The 20000-nt window shown below is 43.8% G+C and overlaps 1 protein-coding gene across 2 annotated transcripts in view; it reads right to left on the bottom strand.

The window, feature by feature from the left end:
* The window catches only part of trpv4 (transient receptor potential cation channel, subfamily V, member 4), a 47491-nt gene that overhangs the window by 24918 nt on the left and 2573 nt on the right, over positions 1 to 20000 (bottom strand). For both annotated transcript variants that reach the window (XM_063195044.1, XM_063195045.1), the window contains exons 2-6: positions 19539 to 19788; positions 18102 to 18321; positions 16192 to 16373; positions 11920 to 12072; positions 8161 to 8301 (exon numbers count right to left, since the gene is read on the bottom strand). In XM_063195044.1, coding sequence (XP_063051114.1) covers positions 8161 to 8301; positions 11920 to 12072; positions 16192 to 16373; positions 18102 to 18321; positions 19539 to 19788 — 946 coding nt within the window. The remainder of the gene's footprint in view (positions 1 to 8160; positions 8302 to 11919; positions 12073 to 16191; positions 16374 to 18101; positions 18322 to 19538; positions 19789 to 20000) is intronic.

Here is a 20000-nt window from a genome sequence, read left to right as displayed (position 1 = left end):
AACAAAACAAACCTCGTTGGCTGCGTGCACGAATGAGAGAAATAAAGTCCTTGGTGACTTAGTCTGAGTCCTACACAGGCTTGAAGAAGTGTAAAACGTCCTTGTTGACAACTTTTAACGGAGCGCTGATCTTCTGTGGCAGCTTCTTGAGGTGCTAGTGTCTTTCTGGCGTTTAGCTGGCCACATTACGTTCTTACGTCACACGCACGCACTTGAGGTTTTCAAAATAAAAGTTTGCTCATAAACACAGGTAAGTATACACAAATAACCAAATAAAAACATTATAAAAATACAAAACCCTTTGCATGAAAACACGAATTCTTGCAACCGTTACACTCCCACCAAATCACACCATACTTACTGTGGGATTTCAAAAAACTTAAAACAAAACTGTTGCAAGTCAAATGTGAACCTTGAACCATGAACTGTAAATTCAAATATTACCTTTCTACTCTGTCTTAAGTAATGTAGTGACCTTCTGCCTTAACTTTAGGTTTACTCTCTGTGTGATGTGTTGTGTTGCCAACTAATAGTGTGACCTTTCTGACCCTGTCGTCTGATGATGGGAAGACTTCGTAGTCTCTGGCCAACTTCCACTCGTTGCTGGGGTCTTCATCATCCTGCAGGAGCACAATGTCATCCACCATTGGATTTCTTCTATCCTTCTGCCATTTTGCTCTTTGTTGTCCCGGTGGAGGAAGAATGACTGGGTGTCTAATGTGCGGGTGTACCACGGCTTGACTTGAGCGCCCGCCCACTCTCAGGACTCCATCTTCATTCAATATCGGATTCAACTTGGTGCGTCTGTGGTGTTTTGTCTTTGTATTTCCTTTTTCTTTCAGGTCTTTTATCTCAACGGAGAATGCTTCTTCTTGAACCGGTTTGGCGATGGTAAGTTCTGCTTCCTTTCTTTCTTGTAATCTTCTTTCTTTCTTGGTTCCTTCCTTCACACCTTTGTGTACTTGGATCGGTCTCTTCAGTCTGGCGACTGTTTGGTGGTGCAATGATGACTTGTCTTCCTTTGCCCTTGGGTTCACCATTGTAGCCTTGCGAAGTTCAGGATCATCATCTTTCACCTCTCCCACCATGCTTTCTCTGTGCTGTAGTTCTTGCTGGCATTGCTTGCTGCTTTTGAGCTGCTCTGCTGTCATCCCTCTAGAGGCATATTCGGCTGGATTGACCTCGGCCGCTCTTTGAGATCCGTTTTCTCTCATGGACAGGTGCTTGATGTCATCCTGAGCAATGGGATCATCTTCTCCGGCTCTTTCTGGTAAGTGTGGCTCGTGGATCTTGGTGGTGTCTGACGGAGGGATTTCTTTGATCTTGCATCTGTTCGTGTGATGAACTTCAGCCTTCAGGTCGACAGGAGAATCGGTGTCTTGTGAGACTCGCATGGTGACTATGCGGTGACTGATGCTGACGGGGTCTTCAAATTCCACACAGGTCTTGCCATGGCCTACGATACTCCACCCCAGGTCAGTACGTTGCGCGAAGGGCTGGTTGGCTTCACCAGTCACGACTTCTCTTGGGAGTAAGGCTTGTGAGCAGTTGTAGCCAATGAGAAGGCCGACTTCACAGCTCTGCAGAGGTGCGATGTGTTCTCTCAGGTGCTCTAGGTGGGACCAAGCCTCAGCAGTTTGTTTGGTGGGGATGTGGGCTCTGTTGGCGGGAATGAAGTTGCGCGTGTAGGATGGCGGTAAGGCTATGCTTTTGTTCGACCTAAAGCCTCGGACCTGCAGGTTCTTCACTCTTTCAGACTGCATTACTGTGGTGGAAGTCAGAGTTGAGAGCTTTAACTTGACTTGGTCTTTCTCTGTGTCTAGAGCAGCTGCAACTTCACTGAGTACGAATGTTGTGTCACTCTGTGAGTCCAGCAGGGCGTAAACGAGCACCTCTTCTGATGGATGAGTCGCAGATGAGAGCCACACAGGAACTATTGCAGCTGTTTGCACACCATGTTCATGTTGGATAACTCTGTGTGAAGTAGAGGCTGTGATGGTTTCTTCATCCTGTTCAGCTTGACTGTCTTGACTTTGTTGGACTTGTGTCTTTCGCTCTCCTCTGTCTCTTTCTTCATGCAGGCATGTAGGGTGACGCTTCTTGCAAGTGTTACAGACACTCCTATTGCTGCAAGTGTTAGAGTAATGGCCTACTTCAAGACAACCGAAACACAGCTTCTCGCTTTGGATGAACTTGACTCTGTCTGCGACTTCTTCCTCCGAGAGCTTCCTGCATACATGTAAGGTGTGGCCGGTTTTCTTGCAGAACAGACATGCTTTGGCAGCCTGCTCATTGGAACTTGTGGTTAGAGTCTTTGCTTCAACGTTAAGCTGCTTCTGCTTGTTGCTTGCTGGTTGCTTTGCCCTTTCTGCTTCATCTTGCTTCAGCGAATGCAGGGATGTGACTGGGTTGCAGGCGATCTTTGCTTCTCTTGAGAGGAACTTGACGAACTGACTGAAGCTTGGGAACTTGCCATTCTCTTCTTCCATGTCCATGACTTTCCGGTTCCATCTAGCGGTTAGCCAGTCAGGTAACTTTGCAAGAAGCTTCCTGTTTTCATTGCAGTCGTTCAGGATCTCCAGTGCCTTGACATGTAGCATGGCAGCTTCACAACTGCGAAGAAAGTCGGCAAAGTCTCTGAGCTCAGTGTTGTCTTTGTCTCCAATCCTGGGCCATGCGTGAAGCTTATCTCGGTATGCTTTAGCGATGGTGAATGGGCTTCCATACCTCTCCTCCAACAGCTCCCATGCAGCAGCATATGCTGACTCGGTTCCAAGAAGGAAGTAGCCATCGAGTGCATTCCTGGCTTGTCCGCTCACATACCTGCGGAGGTAGTATATTTTCTCCCTTTCTCTGATGTTTTTCTGGTCGATCAACGTTTCAAATGACAACTTCCAGTCGCTGTACCTTAACGGATCACCCGAGAATATTGCTGGTTCTGGAACAGGTATACGAGTTGCACTCATTGCATCAGACAGGATTTTGATGAGCTCTAGTGTGCTTGGATTAGCTGACGTAGCTGTTGGTTGCGAGGCTTGAGGTGCAGATGCCTGAGGACCTCTCACAGGAAGCGATGGCTGACGAACTGAAGCTTGAGGTGTAGACGCCTGAGGACCTCTCACAGGAAGTGATGGCTGACGAACTGCTACCAGGACATCTTGTGACTCTTCATGGATATTTAGCCCTTGTTTGTACACTTCACATTTTGCTCGCGCAGCATTGAACTCTTTGACTGTTTCTAGATTTAGAATTTTTAGTCGCTTTTCTTCCAGCTTGGCTTTGATTTCAGCTGCCTCTTCCTCTCTTTTGATCCTCCACTGAATTTCTTCCTGTTCCTTCTGTTGGCGTCGCTTCATGTCTTCTATCTCTTGAGCTGCTATCTTCCTCTTAGCTTCTGCCTCCAGATGCTGCAATTCCAACTGTTCTCTTTGTTGTTCTTCCAACACTTCCAGAACGGCTTGGCTTGCGGCAGCCTCTGCGACAGCTTCTTGGTGCTTCAAGGAAGATGCATGTGAGCGCTCTGAGGGACCTTTCAGGAAGGAAGTGACAGAGTCCAATTCACTTAGAGTGGAGTTCCAAAGAGAGCCAGCTTCCGGCCAATCTGCCTCATCTTCATGTGGGCGCTTCCCGTCTAGGTAAGCCGTGACCTTGGCAACGATGAAATCTGAAACTTGTGTGCAGATGTCTACTCTTCGACGCGTGTCTTGGTCTGGAGTTGAGACTCTGCGCAGGTCTTCATAGACACGGTGAACATCTCCTGAAAGGCCCTTGACATCATGAAGGATATCTTGCAGTAGACACTCTGAAAACGCTTCTATTGTCTCTGATAGTGCCTTCTTGGAGAGTTTTACATTTGTTCGCCATTTGTTGTAAGTGTAATTGAATCTTTGTTGGAGTGTTTTAATTTTCTCCTCTTGCATAGCTTTTCCCTTCTCTGTCAGGGTACGGGTACGCTCGCTGTGTCTCTGCGGCTGTTCTTCTTGTGCTGGCTGGGATTCTGCTGGCCTTGCATCATCCATTGGAAGACGTTCAGGGACTTCACTTCCATCACCAGCTTGCCCTACCTGAAGTGTTAACTCACTAAACTCTGCCATAGCTAGCCTGTAGTGAATGTAAACTGAATTGTCAACTTAAATACTTAGTGTAAATAAAGAATGTATACGCACTGTATGCTGTACTATGTGAATGTAAATAAAGTGTATGTAAATGTAAACACCTACTCTGATGTGTCTTGCGTCGTTAAGCTGCAATAAAATAATGTATGCTGAAATACTTCAATAATTAAAAATGCTCTGCACTCTTCTTCTGACTACTAATGCACTAAAATGGCTCAATATTCATAAATAAACCCAAATATAGCATTAAATTAAAAATCAGAAGGCAAATAAGCTTCAATGTTAATTACCAAAAATACCTTTTAAAATGGCAGGTGAGGTCTTCCGTATGAAATACTTTCAAAACTTAAAACAAAAGCATAAACAGAAATATGTACATATTTAACCTTAACTTCAATCATGAGCTTCAGTAAGCTTAACCTTAAATGCAGACTCAAATGTAAACAAGACAGGAATAGCATCATTGCAACACAACACACCATGAAATCAGCATCACTTAGCTTAAACCTTTGAAAAGAATCCTTGAAAAGACGTTTCTTGCATGTGCCCTTTAAGTCCACTCTTGTCAGTGTTCTTCTTGGTGGCTTCGCCTTGAAACAGTCTCTGATTCAGTTCGTGGCTTTCCTTTCGACAGTCTATTCGAGAGTTCGTGTGCGCGTTTCACTTATCTGCGTGTCCCCGAACGCTGCAGTGTTCCATGCCCACGACCTGGGCGCGTGATCGACGAGCTTGAGAACAACGGCTGCGATGAACACTGGTGACTGGACACGAGCAGGCTGCGTGGTCTTGCTTCGCGCCCGTCTTGGGAAAGCTTCACCTCCGACGCCGATGAACAGTCCCGAGTTTTCACTGTAACTCCTCTCAAAGCACGGCGAGACGCAGGATTTCTTTTAACGGGTTTTATTTCTTGCAGGCAATCTTGTAAGGCCTCCCAAAACCGTGAAAACTAAAACATATACAATACACAGTGTTAGAATGGCGGCAGCTAAAACGCTACACAACCCAGACAGTATAAATGAATAAACAAAAATGACAACAAAACAAACCTCGTTGGCTGCGTGCACGAATGAGAGAAATAAAGTCCTTGGTGACTTAGTCTGAGTCCTACACAGGCTTGAAGAAGTGTAAAACGTCCTTGTTGACAACTTTTAACGGAGCGCTGATCTTCTGTGGCAGCTTCTTGAGGTGCTAGTGTCTTTCTGGCGTTTAGCTGGCCACATTACGTTCTTACGTCACACGCACGCACTTGAGGTTTTCAAAATAAAAGTTTGCTCATAAACACAGGTAAGTATACACAAATAACCAAATAAAAACATTATAAAAATACAAAACCCTTTGCATGAAAACACGAATTCTTGCAACCGTTACACCTCCCATGGCGCTAGGAGGAGGTGAGGGAGGTGGAAAGAAGGGTGGCACTTGCACTGCTATGCATCTTTATCTACTGCTTTCGCAAATCTGCTGATCTAGCCTGCTTATATTTACAATGACCTTTATGACCTATGGCCTCAAAGTTAGAGTGAGCCAGTAGAGTAGGGTAGAGTAGCTGTATTGATCCCCAGGTGGGAGGAGGAGGAGGAGGAGGAGGAAGAGGCGGGGGAAGATGAGGAGGAGGATGAAGAGGACGAGGAGGAGGAGGAGGAGAAAGGCGAGGAAGAGGAGGCAGGACATGTTTAGCACAGTACAAGGTACTACATGAACCCTCTATTGACAGGTGCAGAGATTCAGTGAGGCAGTTAGTGTGTGGCCGATACCCTTACTACCACCACCACTCTTTTTTTGCCCTAACACTCTTTCTCGCAGTGGGCACTTGCAAGATTAGTGAATCCCAATAGTTGAGAGAGTGAGAGAAAGTGCTTAAAATCCCCTAAAACATCCTTTTGAATCGGAGTGACTGGATGAGAAGAAGTGAAGAGTGAGTGGGGAAGAAATGAGACACGGCCAATATCTGTTTAGTTCCTCTTTTCCACCAGAAGAGGGTAGTGACGACTCAAAAACAAACACTAGAGTTTCACCTCACGTGTGCGTATAAGGGTGCCAACTCCCCGGGACCAGAAAAAAAGGAGCACCTAATTCATGCGTAGAGTAAGATAGCCAACGGGGGTTAAGGGGTCCTCCCCCAGAATTTTGTTTTATTGCCTAGATGCAATGTTCACCAATTCTAGGGCGAATAATGGCAAATCCCATCTGATTCCCATTCAATGCATTAACATTTTGAAAACTAGTGTTGATTCTCCGGGACAAATTGCATCCTGTTTCAGCTCAATAGTACCCGTACTTTTGTTTGTGAATACGATTCCGTACTTCAAGGGACGCTTGGCAATGGCAACCCTGTGTGCATAGGCCAGGAGCAAACATGAAGCCCATTCAGTCTAAATGAAGAGAAACGTTGGTGTCTTTAGCAAACCCACCTAACCTTAGACAGCCCACTACATAGACAGAGGCACCCTTCATCCTCACCAGGTAGCCTACACCTAAGAAACTTGTTTGATTAGTGACATCATATTTTCCGTTTTTTGATGTTTTCTGTGCCCTGCCCTGCCCCTGCCCTGCCCCAGCCCACCCTGTCCCGACACACCACAGACGCCTCCTGCTTGGCCAAAGACCTGCCTGGGCGGAGGCTGTGAGGTGGTCAGTTCGGGGGCTGCTGGACTAGGTTGGGCGGGCCTACAGTATGTTGGTTCATGAATACTTTGACTGTCTGTGGTCATTACCTTGGCTTCCGCTGCCCACAGCAACCGCCACAGGGGCTGAACTTGTGCTGACAGACAGTCGTCTGATTTCGCCATGGCAACAGGGGCTAATTTCCATTATGGAACTCTTCCCTCTACTGCCTTCCTCATAGAGATATACAGTACACACTGTGTACACCTGTACTCTATATCTGTATGAGGAACACACTCACAGAATGTACTGTTGTGACTCGGAAGGTGGATGGAAGGTGGCATGGATGAAGATCTGAACGTTTGTTTTTGTATACTTTTATTTTACTATGGACCATGATCATTATAATTTTTGTAAGGCATATGTCAGTTGTTAAAGTTACACTGTTTCAGTCAAAGATAGTACAAATTACAAACAATGGTCTACAATGAAATGAAAAACTGGATGCTGAAGAGAGAGAGAGAGAGAGAGAGAGAGAGAGAGAGAGAGAGAGAGAGAGAGAGAGAGACGTACGCATGGAGAAAAAGGGGAAACTCTCATAAAGAAATCCCATTTACATTCAGTTATGCTGCAGACGTGTAATCCCACACTGTAATAACGGTCTGTCATAAAATCTCTTTTTTCCTGCACTGGTGGCACACAAATATTCAACATCAAACACAAGTGTGCCCATGACACAGTTACCACAGTGACGTAATTATTGCATAGTCTGCTGAAACAGCTGCCACCACTGCAAAGAGGAAATGAAGTGCTTAACATGAGGAGCTATAATAAACCCTAAAGCCTTATGTCATGGCTGCCCTTCAGAGCCAACCCCTCAGTGGTAACACTTTATTTTAGAGTTCACGTTAGCTGCTGAACCAATAATACATTCCTAACTGTCTGTATAAGCGACTGGTAAGACAGATATTAAGCAAAATACATTATATTATTTGCTGTGTCATCAATAATTTGTTTACTGTGAGTAGAGTATTCACAAATATCTTGTTCACTGTGGACTTTGATTAACAGATGGTCCCATACTGTATATATATATGCAGCATATATGCAGCATATACAGCACTGAAAGTCACTTATAGAGCCTCATTATTATACATGAATTTGTGGGTAAGGTGAAGTCTGTTCTAAAATGTCACCCACTTAGTAACTATCTATCGCAACAGAGAAGCTAGCCAGACTGAAAATTCGTTCTTAAAACTTGGTTTGTATTGAGACAAACACTCTTGACAAACACTCACGTTGCCATGGACAAAGTAAGCAAGCCTCAACAATACTACTCTCTCTCTCTCTCTCTCTCTCACTCTCTCTCTCTCTCTCTCTCTCTCTCTCCCTCTCCCTCCCTCTCTCCCTTCCATGGTCAGGCAAACATTGGTAAACTCACCAAAGTAGAAGTATCCCCCCTCTATCTTGGGCTGGAAGAAGCGCCCCCTGGCCTGGGCGTGCACATCCGCTCCTTTCTCCACCAGCAGCTCCACGTACTTCTTACAGCGCCGCTCGATGGCGATATGCAGCGCGGTCTGGCCTGGGTGGGGGGCGGGAGGGGTTGTTAGAACAGTGTGTTTTAGTGGCCAACACAGATGATGATTGTTACGACTCTACATAGTGTTAGGAATACCCACGCTCGCCCAGTTCCCTTTCTCTCAGGTTCCTTCAATGAATGGTTACATGAATATTGTGGGCAGACAATCTAATGGGGTGTGTAAACTATTTAAGAACAATTTGCTGAAGAGTCGTGAGAGTTTCCCCCTTAGTTTTGGTGTTTTGTGTCGTCATTTGCATCATACAAAATTCTGTAATCAATTTAGTACTCTGTGTGGTCTTTCATGCTGCACGTACTTAGAGCCAGTGGGTATATAACATGATGGTTATGTATTGACATGGTTATCGCTTGCAAACATATCACCCAACAATCCATACATGGAAATATTACAGAGATTGGCAAGCAGAAGTTTGCTGTTTTGTCATTATTCTATCAATTTATTTAATTTTACTTTTAGAAGTTCAGTTAACCAAAACATCCATGTCAGTCCTGGTTATTAGGTTGGCAGTGGCCTGCTACGCACAGAATGCATCACCACACTGAAGCCATGGGAACATCTTCAGCCTCATGTTTACATAAGACACTATCGCACAGAACATCCCCTCCACACACATACTGCTTATTATGGTAAGCTGGTGGACATCCTCAGCAGTTCAGTAAAACAACATGTCCACATATTGTCAAGAAACAATATCTCTTCTCAACCAGCCTGCCTGTTCCACAACAAGGCTGCCTTAGACCAAACAAGAGCCTTTCAAACACAGTGGTATGCCAGGTTCAAGAATGAGAATAAATTCTCTGACTAAGGCAGTCCAACTTAAAAAGTCTTTATTATCTTGAAAAGACATTTAAGTTGAACTGCCTTAGTCAGAGAAGTTATTCTCATTCTTGACCCTGGATGTACAATACCTTGGACTAAAGAGCACCCAAACCAAAGAAACCAACAAACTATCTGAGTAAGAGCACGCCATACTCAAACTACAAACTAACAGTGGTATGCCAACTCGTAATTTATGTATGACTGTGACTGTGACAGTAGCACATGTCTGTGAAGGAGATATTCACATTCAGATGAGCCACATGCAGACCTGAAGTGTCTGAAGTGACATTGTCCTTTACAACTTCAAGGTCACGAGACAAAAGCTTTGGAATGGGACTCGTCTCGGTCCATTAACCACTGTTGGTTGGCTGGCTCTTTTGTGCAAGGCTGCCACTGCCCTTTGTGAAAAAGAGCTGTTGCATTCTTAGAAACAGTTGACTGTGTGTTGTGTCACTAGCGTCTGAACTATTAGGAGTATTGGGCCATACAGTGCTCCCTAAAAGACCACCAAAAAACAATGTTGGGGGGCATATAAATGCAAGCACTGTACAACCTAATGAGGTACTTAACTCAAATAAACCACCATAAATTACGTGAAAAAATAGACTTCTGTGCTGCACCATCTTTCGTTTTTTTTTTTTTTGCAATTCCCGTCCTGCCTCTGCGACACCGGACAGAATATTATTACTACACCACGTCGGTGCGTGTGTCAAAAAAAAGAGTCAATAGCAGTGTTGCCTCGGGACCCTTCTATTACTTTGAAGTTTCTGATGCCCTTTTCCCTTGAAGAGCACCTGCACCACAATTGATTAAGACCCAAGGCAGCGCTCTCCCATCTCTTTTCTTTTATTATTATTATTATTATTATATGGAGAATGTTGAGGAGTAAATAATGCACTGGCCTATGGGGGCCATATGGGGGGGAAGACACTTTAAAAAAAACAAAAAAAAAGGTTCGCACACTCCTTTGGATTTTTTTCTTCTTTTAGTTATTTTTTCTTCTTTTTACTCATTCATTCAATGGCAATGACGTTTCGACCTCTCGGTCTTCACAGGGGAAGACAGGCACCTCACCTCTGTAGTCTCATCTCTGAAGGACATAATAATACAACTGAGGAGGTTGATTTCAGGCTTATTACAGTAATGGCTTGATTACAAGGTAATTACAGTAATACACTGGTCAGCAGTCCTATGGGCAGCCATATGGGGGAATGACAAGACACCACATCATGGTAGTGGACATCTCTGAAGGAAGAGCATAAGAACAATAATATTCCATATGGTTAGGACTAATTACAGTATTACACTGACTAGCAGTCCTATGGGGTATCACATGGGGGAAACATAAGCCACCTCACCTCGGTACACTGCAAACATTGCAAGCCAGTTAAGTCTAAAAAAGTAAGTTCACCTGCTGCCTTAATTTTGTAGGTTAACTCAACACGAGACTTAACTCAAATCTCAAGTTGAATAGACTTACAAACTTAAGGCAGCAGGACAACTTATTTTTTTTACATTTGCAATGTTTTACAGTGTACTAGACATTTGTGAAGGAGTAATTAATGATGGGGTGAGGAGTAATGAATGCCGTGGTCAGCAGTTCTATGGGGGCCCATATAAATCTCAAGTTGAATAGACTTACAAATAGGGATGCAAATTATCGATTAATGCAGGGGTTCCCAAACTTTTTCCCTTGTGCATCCCCTTGTACATTTCAATGTGGTTCGCGCACCCCCTAAGCCAATGTTTTGGTGTAGGCCTAATTATGGCCACTCAAATATGGTTTCACTGCCCAAATCATTGCACATTATGCAAAGTCATTTAGGAATCCTCAGACTTGATGTTTCTTCAAGCAAACAATTCACCATACAACTAAAAACTACTTCATTTTCATTAATGCTGTATAACAACACATATCCGCCATTGCTCAATTCAGTTCGCGCACCCCCTTCTGTCAGGCCACGCACCCCCAGGGGTGCTCGCACCCCAGTTTGGGAAACCCTGGATTAATTAATTTATCATTAGTTAATAGCCTTATCAACAACTTACGACTTACGATTAATTGATAAGCAGCGTCCCCCCCCCCCCCAAAAAAAAGACTAAATCTAAACATTTTTATTAAAAATTGAGATAAAACAACAAATTTAAATTAATTCTATTTCAATTCTTTAATCCAAAGGTGATTTAAATATTCCCACACACACTCTTCACATGCCCATTTCACCTGGGTCTCTTGTCAGTTGAATTGTCAATTAATTGCGATTAATGGTTTTTAATCGATTAACGCATTGATCGATTAAAGTCGTTTGCATCCCTACTTACAAACTTAAGGCAGTGGGACAACTTGCTTTTTTACATTTAACTGCAATGTTTTTAATTAATTCTATTTCAATTCTTTAATCCAAAGGTGATTTAAATATTCCCACTATTCACACCCCTCTTCACACACACTCTTCACATGCCCATTTCACCTCGGTCTCTTGTCAGTTGAATTGTCAATTAATTGCGATTAATGTTTTTTAATCGATTAACGCATTGATCGATTAATCGTTTGCATCCCTACTTACAAACTTAAGGCAGTGGGACAACTTACTTTTTTTTTACATTTAACTGCAATGTTTTACAGTGTACTAGACATCTCTGAAGGATATACACGTAAATGAAATAGTATTATTATTATTAGGTCTATTATATTGCGGACGTTGAGGAGTAATGAATGCACAGGTCAGCAGTCCTATGGGGGCCCATATGGAGAGTATACAGACAAGGCGCCTCCTCACCTCTGTAGTAGACATCTCTGAAGGGCGTGTTAATGAACTCGCGTAGATTCCCCGTCTGCTCGGCGATGTCCACCAGCAGAGGAATGGTGTCATTCTGACCGCTGTACAGGTTCAGCAGCGCCTTGGGCAGGCACGTCTTGCCGGTGGAAGGTTCTGGAAGAGAAAAGAAGAAATGCAAGCAAAGGAGGTTGAGTGAAAAAAAGACATCAGGGAAACTGATTGGATGAAAAAACAAATAAACAAACAATCGAGGGAAGATTGTTAGTTCATTGGCTTATTTAGCAGGGGTAATGCACAGGATATTTCCTGATACAGTACCTTATTATTATTATTTTTGTACCGTACTATACTGTTAACTAGTTGTAACTAAAGAGGGCGGGGCTTAGCCAAAGGCGAATTAGCTATACAACTAGTTTACAGTATTGTACAGTACAAAAATAATAATAATAAGGTACTGTTGAAGTAGTTGATTGGATGTAGGAAAACATATTGCAGCACACAATCCATTAAAAAAGCATTTATTGCTCACAACGCTTTGGTCGCTTCAGACCTTCTTCAGGTGAATTAGAAACTTTGGTTACATTCGAATGGAAGATTATATCAATTGGATGCAAATGGTCACAAATTTTTTGGGGGGGGGACTAGACATGGGGAGATTGATTGGATAAAAAAGCGAAACAATAAAAGTTGAATTGGATATTGAAGTGGAGAGCAGCCAGCATATATTGTACATGCTATACTGTATGAATATACTAGGTGCCAGTGTTAAGAGATTGACAGACTGGTAGGAGAGTCTTATTAACGGCAGTGGAGGAGACAGCAGGGGAGATGCTCGCTTGTGAAGACCACCCATCTTAACAAGGGGTCAGAGTTTGGAGAGCGGGGGAACTGGGATAAATATAGCGCACGCACACACACGCACACGCACACACACACACACACACACACACACACACACACACACACACACACACACACACACACACACACACACAGGGCATGGGACACAGTAAACACAATTTGTGGGCCTTTCCTTTTTCTGTCTCACTTTCACTCTCACACTCTCTCTGTCTGTGTTCACCACCACCTCTTCTCTCTATTTACATTTCGGGCTGGGGGCGTCTTAAAGATGGCTGCCCAGCCCTTCTTGTCCGCTTAGGACAGTTTGCTGTGATATCTGACTGGCCTGTGTTACATGCTCCAGAAAGGCTTATAGCCTACTACAGTAAGTAAGGAAAGGGCGAACAGGAAATAGGACCGCCTTGGCAAGGAGGACAAAGCCCTGACATCATCACAGCTTCCTGTGTTTTACTCCTGGGGCCCAAAAGCAACATTTAGGGGCTGGAAAGGACACAACTGCTTAAGGTTACAGTGAAAGCTGCAGGATGATAAAGATTTGTTCAGAGAAAAGACAGCAGGTTGGCCTGGCTGATGTTATTGTTGACAGAAGGGTTGAAGGAGTTAATTAGTGATTAAAGAAGCTCTAAGTAACTTTTTTTTTAGTCAACAGAGACGTTAAATATCATATTCTTTTGTGTTAGTATTTTAGAGACATTATGTTTGTCAATACCCTTCACTTACAGTGCATGAGGGTCACATTACATATTATGATGAATTTACTCAGAAATGTTAAAGAAAATGAAAAGAATGCTGCACACTCTGCTCCATGTTTTATTGGTGAAGTGACGTTTCGGCCGTCTGGCCTTCTTCAAACGTAATTTTGAAGAAGGCCAGACGGCCGAAACGTCACTTCACCAATAAAACATGGAGCAGAGTGTGCTGCATTCTTTTCATTTTCTTTAACATTTGTATGCTCAGGAAGCCAACACCTCAAGAAAGACTTTATTGGTGTGCGATACCTCTTTTTTTCTGAATTTACTCAGAAACCCATGACAATCCAGAAAGGTTTGCATCAGTCTTTTTTTATACTGGTTCATCCCCCTTCAACAGGCATTCTGCAGTTAACACGAGTGAGACAATGTTCTCAGGACAACTGGAATGCAATGTCAGATCTCAGTATCTTAGAGCAACTGGACAACACTGCCAAGAAGCTTGTTCTGTGAGGAATCCGCATGTGATGAACACAGTTTGGGAAATATATAATCCATCTGGCAAAGGATAGACAGTGCCGGGGGAGGCTTTGGCTATTTTAGTTACCACTTCCTGTCAAGAGTGATAAAGTGCAATGCTATTGCATAACCCCAGACACAATACGGTGGGACGTGATTTATCACACGAGGTCTGCTGAATCAACAACAACGAGCCCAGATAGGAAGAGGAATTACTGGTAGGAAAATACATTGCCGGCAGTGATGAAGTTTGGGAGCTATGTGGACGGCGCTCCTGTGCCCACTGGGCGCCATTTTGGTGGAATTCTTTGTGACAGGTAGCAGATGTCACCTCAGACCGGTAAATGTTGTGATGAAGCAATGCCATTCTAAACATGGCCAAGCATGGCTGAAATTCTGGGTTGTAGAGACTGAGTTTATTTCACAAACCATGTGACCACCTTTGCTGCGAGATCAGTGTGTGTTGCAACCAAGTATCATTGCTCTAGGACTAGGTCTTTGATCAACAACAAGTGGTTGGAGAACAACCCCCATCCCATCAGCCATTGCAGTATGCTTGGCTTTTTTGCACTCAAGTTTGGGGCAAAATTGCCGAAAGCTGTGGCCTAATGGCCCATAATAGCCCCATAATGCATGCTGTTCCACCAGTGGAACACTGCAATAGTCACTACAGTACTACACTACTATGACATAACACAAGGGCTTAAGTAATACACTACGACTTGGTCATTGTCATTCTGGTCAAAGAAAATAGAGAAAATGCTGCAAATTGCTCTATGTTTTATTTTGAAGTAGCGTTTTGGCCGAAATGTTACTTCAAAATAAAATATGGAGCAGAGTGTGCAGCATTTTCTTCGTTTTATTTAACACTTGTATGCACAAGAAGCCAGTACTTCAAAAAAGACTTTATTGGTGTGCGATACCTCTTTTTCTATCATTGCCATTCTGGTAACAGCAAATTAACCAAAACTCTGTGTCTTCACGGGTAAGGACATGAGACTAGAATGGCTGCATGTTCCAGTTTGATACCAGTAGGAAGAACTACACTCATGGATGAATGCTTCATTTTCTGCAGGAGCAGTAGAGTACACTACTGGAATGTGGACAGCAGTGGAGTAAGTAAATAGTGTCCTTTTGCATCCGAATCCACGGGCTGAAGAGGCTCTTGAGCAAGGTCACTAACCCTACATACAGTAACTCCTGGGGAACTGTCCCTGTTCCAAAAATAGTGATCCCTTGCTCTGTACGATATACCATCTAAGGCGAAAGTAAAAAATAAAGACATAAAACACATAAAATAAAGACATTAGTAAACAAAAGACATTGTGTCAAATCCTCTTCAGCATACCAGTTCAATTTATATAGTAGACACTTTTTCTTGGACAATATCCATCCCCACTTCTCTTTCATTCTTTTGTAATATATTTCTTTCTTCCTTTACCGCTCGTCCCCACTGTCTTCAGTTCTGCATATGTATGTTTGTGCTGGTGAACATCCTTTTTCTAAACACATCTGCACTACAGAACTCTCCTTATACAAACATACACCCCCAATTCGTGCAAAGACCTTTGCCTTTCCTCATGGACCTGTGAATCCTACCAGGCGTGCCTGTGTAATCCAAGAGGGCAAGTTTGGCAACTGCAGTTTCCCTTTCCTCTCCTTGTAGACCAAGCCTGGTAAACCCACCACCTCAAACTACACTTCATTTGGCCATTTACTGAAGCTTTAAAATGGACGGGAGTGCTGAGGAGCACTGTGCTGGGGCCACGTATCATGGATCTGCAGCTTGCCCGTGGGGATGTGGGTTCGAGTCTGGTCTGTGTCGTATACCAGCCCTACTCCATCTCTTTCTCCCACTCCTTTCCTATCATGTCATCAATAGAACTAGTAGAGTCTGGTCAGCCCTACCCATTCTCTTACACTCGTTTCCAGCCATGTCATCACTTTACCAAGTAAAGGCATGAACACCCCTCACCCCCCCAAAAATGTTATCTTCAACCAATTACTACCTACTGTACCACCTGCCACATAATGTATGTTACCAGACTAATCGAAATAATTCACAATAATTTAGATCAATAAAGAAAATAGCGCTAAACAACACCATTTGCAGGCTTTCAACCCACTTCTCAAGGTGCTAAACACTGTAGTCCCATTTTAAATGGTTTAACTACTACTAGGGTATTGCAGGCTTTCCACCCACCTTTGAGGTCCTCATCGGTCAGCACCTTCTCGCGGCTCTGTAGGTATTCCAGGAGGCCGTCCAGTGCCTCGGGTTCGGCCCTCGACACCGCATCGAACAGCAGCGAGCGGTTGAAGATCTTCACGACCTTGGGGGGGTCGGCCGAGGGGTCCTCATCGCAGGACATCTCAGTGACCTCCTTCCTGTGGAAGAAGACAAATGCTTCCTGTTTTTAGTACAAACTCACACACTTGCAGCGCACTTTGGACATAGCACTTGTTGATTACGATTCCAAACATTGTTGAATCTAAGGCCACTACCCTATGTTTTGCTGCACACAGTGTGCCAGCAGCGTGCGCAGGCAAGCAAATTTGTCAAATTGGAAAGTCCACAGCAACGCTGTTGCAATTGGTGTGCGGAGGGATTAAAGTAATTTTTCCGAGACAGCAGATAGACTGAGGTGTGAGAAGTCACAAAAAGAGGCCTGTTCAAATACAAATGCGGCAGCTACAGTAATAGAAATAGGAGGTTCTACGTTCATGTTTTATGATGATGGTTTGACGTAGGGCTGCACAATTAATCGAAAATAATCGAAAATCGTGATAAAAGTCACTTCAAGGACCTTTGAGAGCGTCCTTGAAGCCAGAACATACTGACAGGCTGGTGTTTCTTACCAGAAATCTGTCCACCTAAGTTTCATGCTATTGCCTTTACATAATTATTACAATTCATTTCATTTTGTCCATCTGGTATATAATACATTCTTGGTTATATTTCATCTTATTATAATTTTCAAAAAAATCTGTAGAAAATCAATAATCTTGACTAATAATCATGATTACGATTTTGATCAAAATAATCGTGATTATGATTTTTTTCCATAATCGTGCAATCGTGCAGCCCTAGTTTGACATATACTGGATCTATGTATTCCAAAATATCCTGCAGGCCACCAGATATATTTCTGGTCCACATAATGTTTGTCCAAGTGTGTCATGCAGAAAAATTAAAACAGGTCATATGCAGAATAAATAATGTATTACTACAGTATGGGAAAAATAAAATGAAAAGCCAAACACATCAAAGTATAACATTACATAATTGCTGATTTCCCCTCGGGCTACATAATAATTCTTTCTTATAGAGGACCACTCAATCTCTAGCACCACCACTAATCAAAGGTAAATCATAGATTCTGGCAAAGGAGAGGTAGCCTATACTAAACCACATTTTATAAGTAGCTGTATGGGAACACATAGGTGAGTTGTAAGACAAATAGGCACACTCCCCATGCCTAAAGGAAGACACTGTCTCATGGTCTAAATATACACCCCACTGCACACTATACGTAGACTACAGTACAGCCCATTACTACAACCCACTGTAGGCCACAGGCAACAGGCTGAGAGAAGCCAGGAAAAGCCCGTAACCTAAATACTGCCCAAACGGGCAGCAGCTCAGGGAGCACTACAGCACAACAGGGCCTCTGTGTTACCTCCCCTCATCGCCTCAACTGACCAGCCGTTTACACTGAAGACTACAGTCCTCTCCACATTACAGGCCACCGGCTGCAGGGTGGGTCAATACCTACAGTACAACCAAGGAGCTATTCAGAATACATCAAGTTCCTCCCCAGACAACTTCAGTTCCATTGAGGAAAAAAGCTTACCGGTACTTAATGAATCACTAATGAATGTTCAAACACTTCTTTCACGGTAAGATTACAGACCATATACAGTACATGGAGAAATAATAGGCACAGAAGATAAAATAACAAATAAGCCACAAAGGACAAAGCAAGAGTGACAGAGGGGGGGGGAAAGTAACTGACAACAAATGGAAAAGAATCGAAATCTCATACAAAAAACAGGCGTCAGCAGGTGTCTCTGATGAACAACATACAGTATGACAAGCATCTCTCCTCATCTTACCCCCGGGGAAGTTTCTTGCGTCTGCGCCGGTGGTTGTTGGTCTCGCGGCACGTGCCATAGTCGAAGAGCGAGTCCATGGGCGCCTTCTTGGAGCCGGGAGCCACGGGGGACTCGTAGATGGTGGACTCCAGCAGGTCCATGGGGTTGGAGATGCCCTTCTTGAAGGCGCCCTGGAACTTGTTACGCAGGTTCTGCTTGCTGTCCCCGGCCCCAGAGGTGGCTGTGGCATGAACAAAAACCAGACACAATAATAAAAGAAGAAGTAGAAGTTCGCTCAGGGTGTGTAATTACACTAGCACATGGTATTTATTACCATAGTACCACACCACGATGACAGTGCACAGGGCCTTTAGTAATACATTACGACTTGGTCATTGCCATCCTGGTAACAGCTCATTTATAACGGGGAAGTGTTTTAAGGGGTTAAAGTAAAGTGTGACTGAAAAGTAAAAATCCTTCACACAAATTTGATCCGAGCAGCTCAGAATAAGCTGATTGTAAGACAGGGTCACGTGTCTATAGTACTGTAGCTCTAGACCAGCTACTCAGTGAAGCTACCTGGGGTGAAGTTGCTTACTACATTAGCTACTTTGTTGTTTTCAATGCATTTTCCCATTGGCAACTACAGAAGTTTCTAACAGGCTAACAACTTCTCTTTTGAGAAACTCACCCCTGTTTTGGAAGGAAATTGTGGCAGGGATTTTACTTCCCTTATGTTTTATTTCTACTTCTACTTTTGATTCCTCTGCTACACACAAGCAAGGTTGAACAGGGTACAAGGCTAGGTCTGCCCCTTCAAAAATGATCCAAGAGAATCCTGATTTCCCTGCCACAGTTTCCCTCCAACACAGATCACCTCACTGACGCCAGTCTACCTGTCTTGGGTCAGATCAGTTGAGCTGATTGGTTCATCATTGTGGTGGCAGAGTTTTACATTTTCTAAACCCATGATTGACAGCACAAATTGAAAAAGGTACAGTAGGCCTATAGAACTGGTGACAATTTAAAAAAAAATACTGCTGGGACGACAAAGGGTAGTTATAAGTATCCCAGGCTCATGCTGAACCATGACAAAGTCTACCCTTAAAGGGGTATGCCACTATTTTGGGGCTTAATACAGTTAAAATAGTTGGCTGGGGTTTATAAAGGTGGTAAAGTGTCTTATTTTTCATGTTAAGCGTTGTCTTGCTTTAAGACAAGTTAAAAGAGGGAATATGTCGCTAAGCTAGTGAAAGTCAATGGATCCGTGTAGCATGCTGCAAGACAACGGCTTACATGAAAAATAAGACACTTTACCACCTTTATAAAACCTGGCCAACGATTTTAACTGTATTAAGCGCCAAAATAGTGGCATACCCCTTTAATCCCACCTAACCTCCACAACAGTTAATGCATTTAATTTGTTTTGCTGGAAAAACAAAACACTGCAGTCGTTACCTGCCTGTTGTCCGGCTTTGCCAGCGTGGTCCTGGGAGTGGGGAGAAGAGGAGCCCCCTTCCTCCGCCTCAAACAAGTCATCCAGAGAGGAGAGAGGGAAGGGCTGTCCGTCCGCCTGCACCTCCCCGCGCTGATGCTGGGCGTCTGGGCTGTCTCCCGGCGGCTGACTGGCGCAGGACAGCGGAGGGCTGTCGCTCTCCGTCATGGCGACGCGATAGCGCCTTAGAAGGGTGGCTGCAACGGATCGGCCCTGCAAGAGATCAGGGAGGGTTGGAGCTAAGCGGCGAGGTCCAAACATCAGTGTCGTGAGCTTAAACTCCTTCTGACAGCCCATAGTACACAGCAGCACAAAGTGAAACATACACTTTCACAACCACAACGGATCGACCCTACAAGGGAAAGAATCGAGGGCAGTGAGGACTAAACATCTTCTAAGTGAGCTTAACTTACCTAACACACGCA

Source organism: Engraulis encrasicolus, chromosome 3, assembly GCF_034702125.1.
Source record: "Engraulis encrasicolus isolate BLACKSEA-1 chromosome 3, IST_EnEncr_1.0, whole genome shotgun sequence".
NCBI classification, from domain to species: Eukaryota; Metazoa; Chordata; class Actinopteri; order Clupeiformes; family Engraulidae; genus Engraulis; species Engraulis encrasicolus.
Note: the sequence above shows the minus strand (reverse complement) of the source record. Positions and strands in the feature narration are given on the sequence as shown.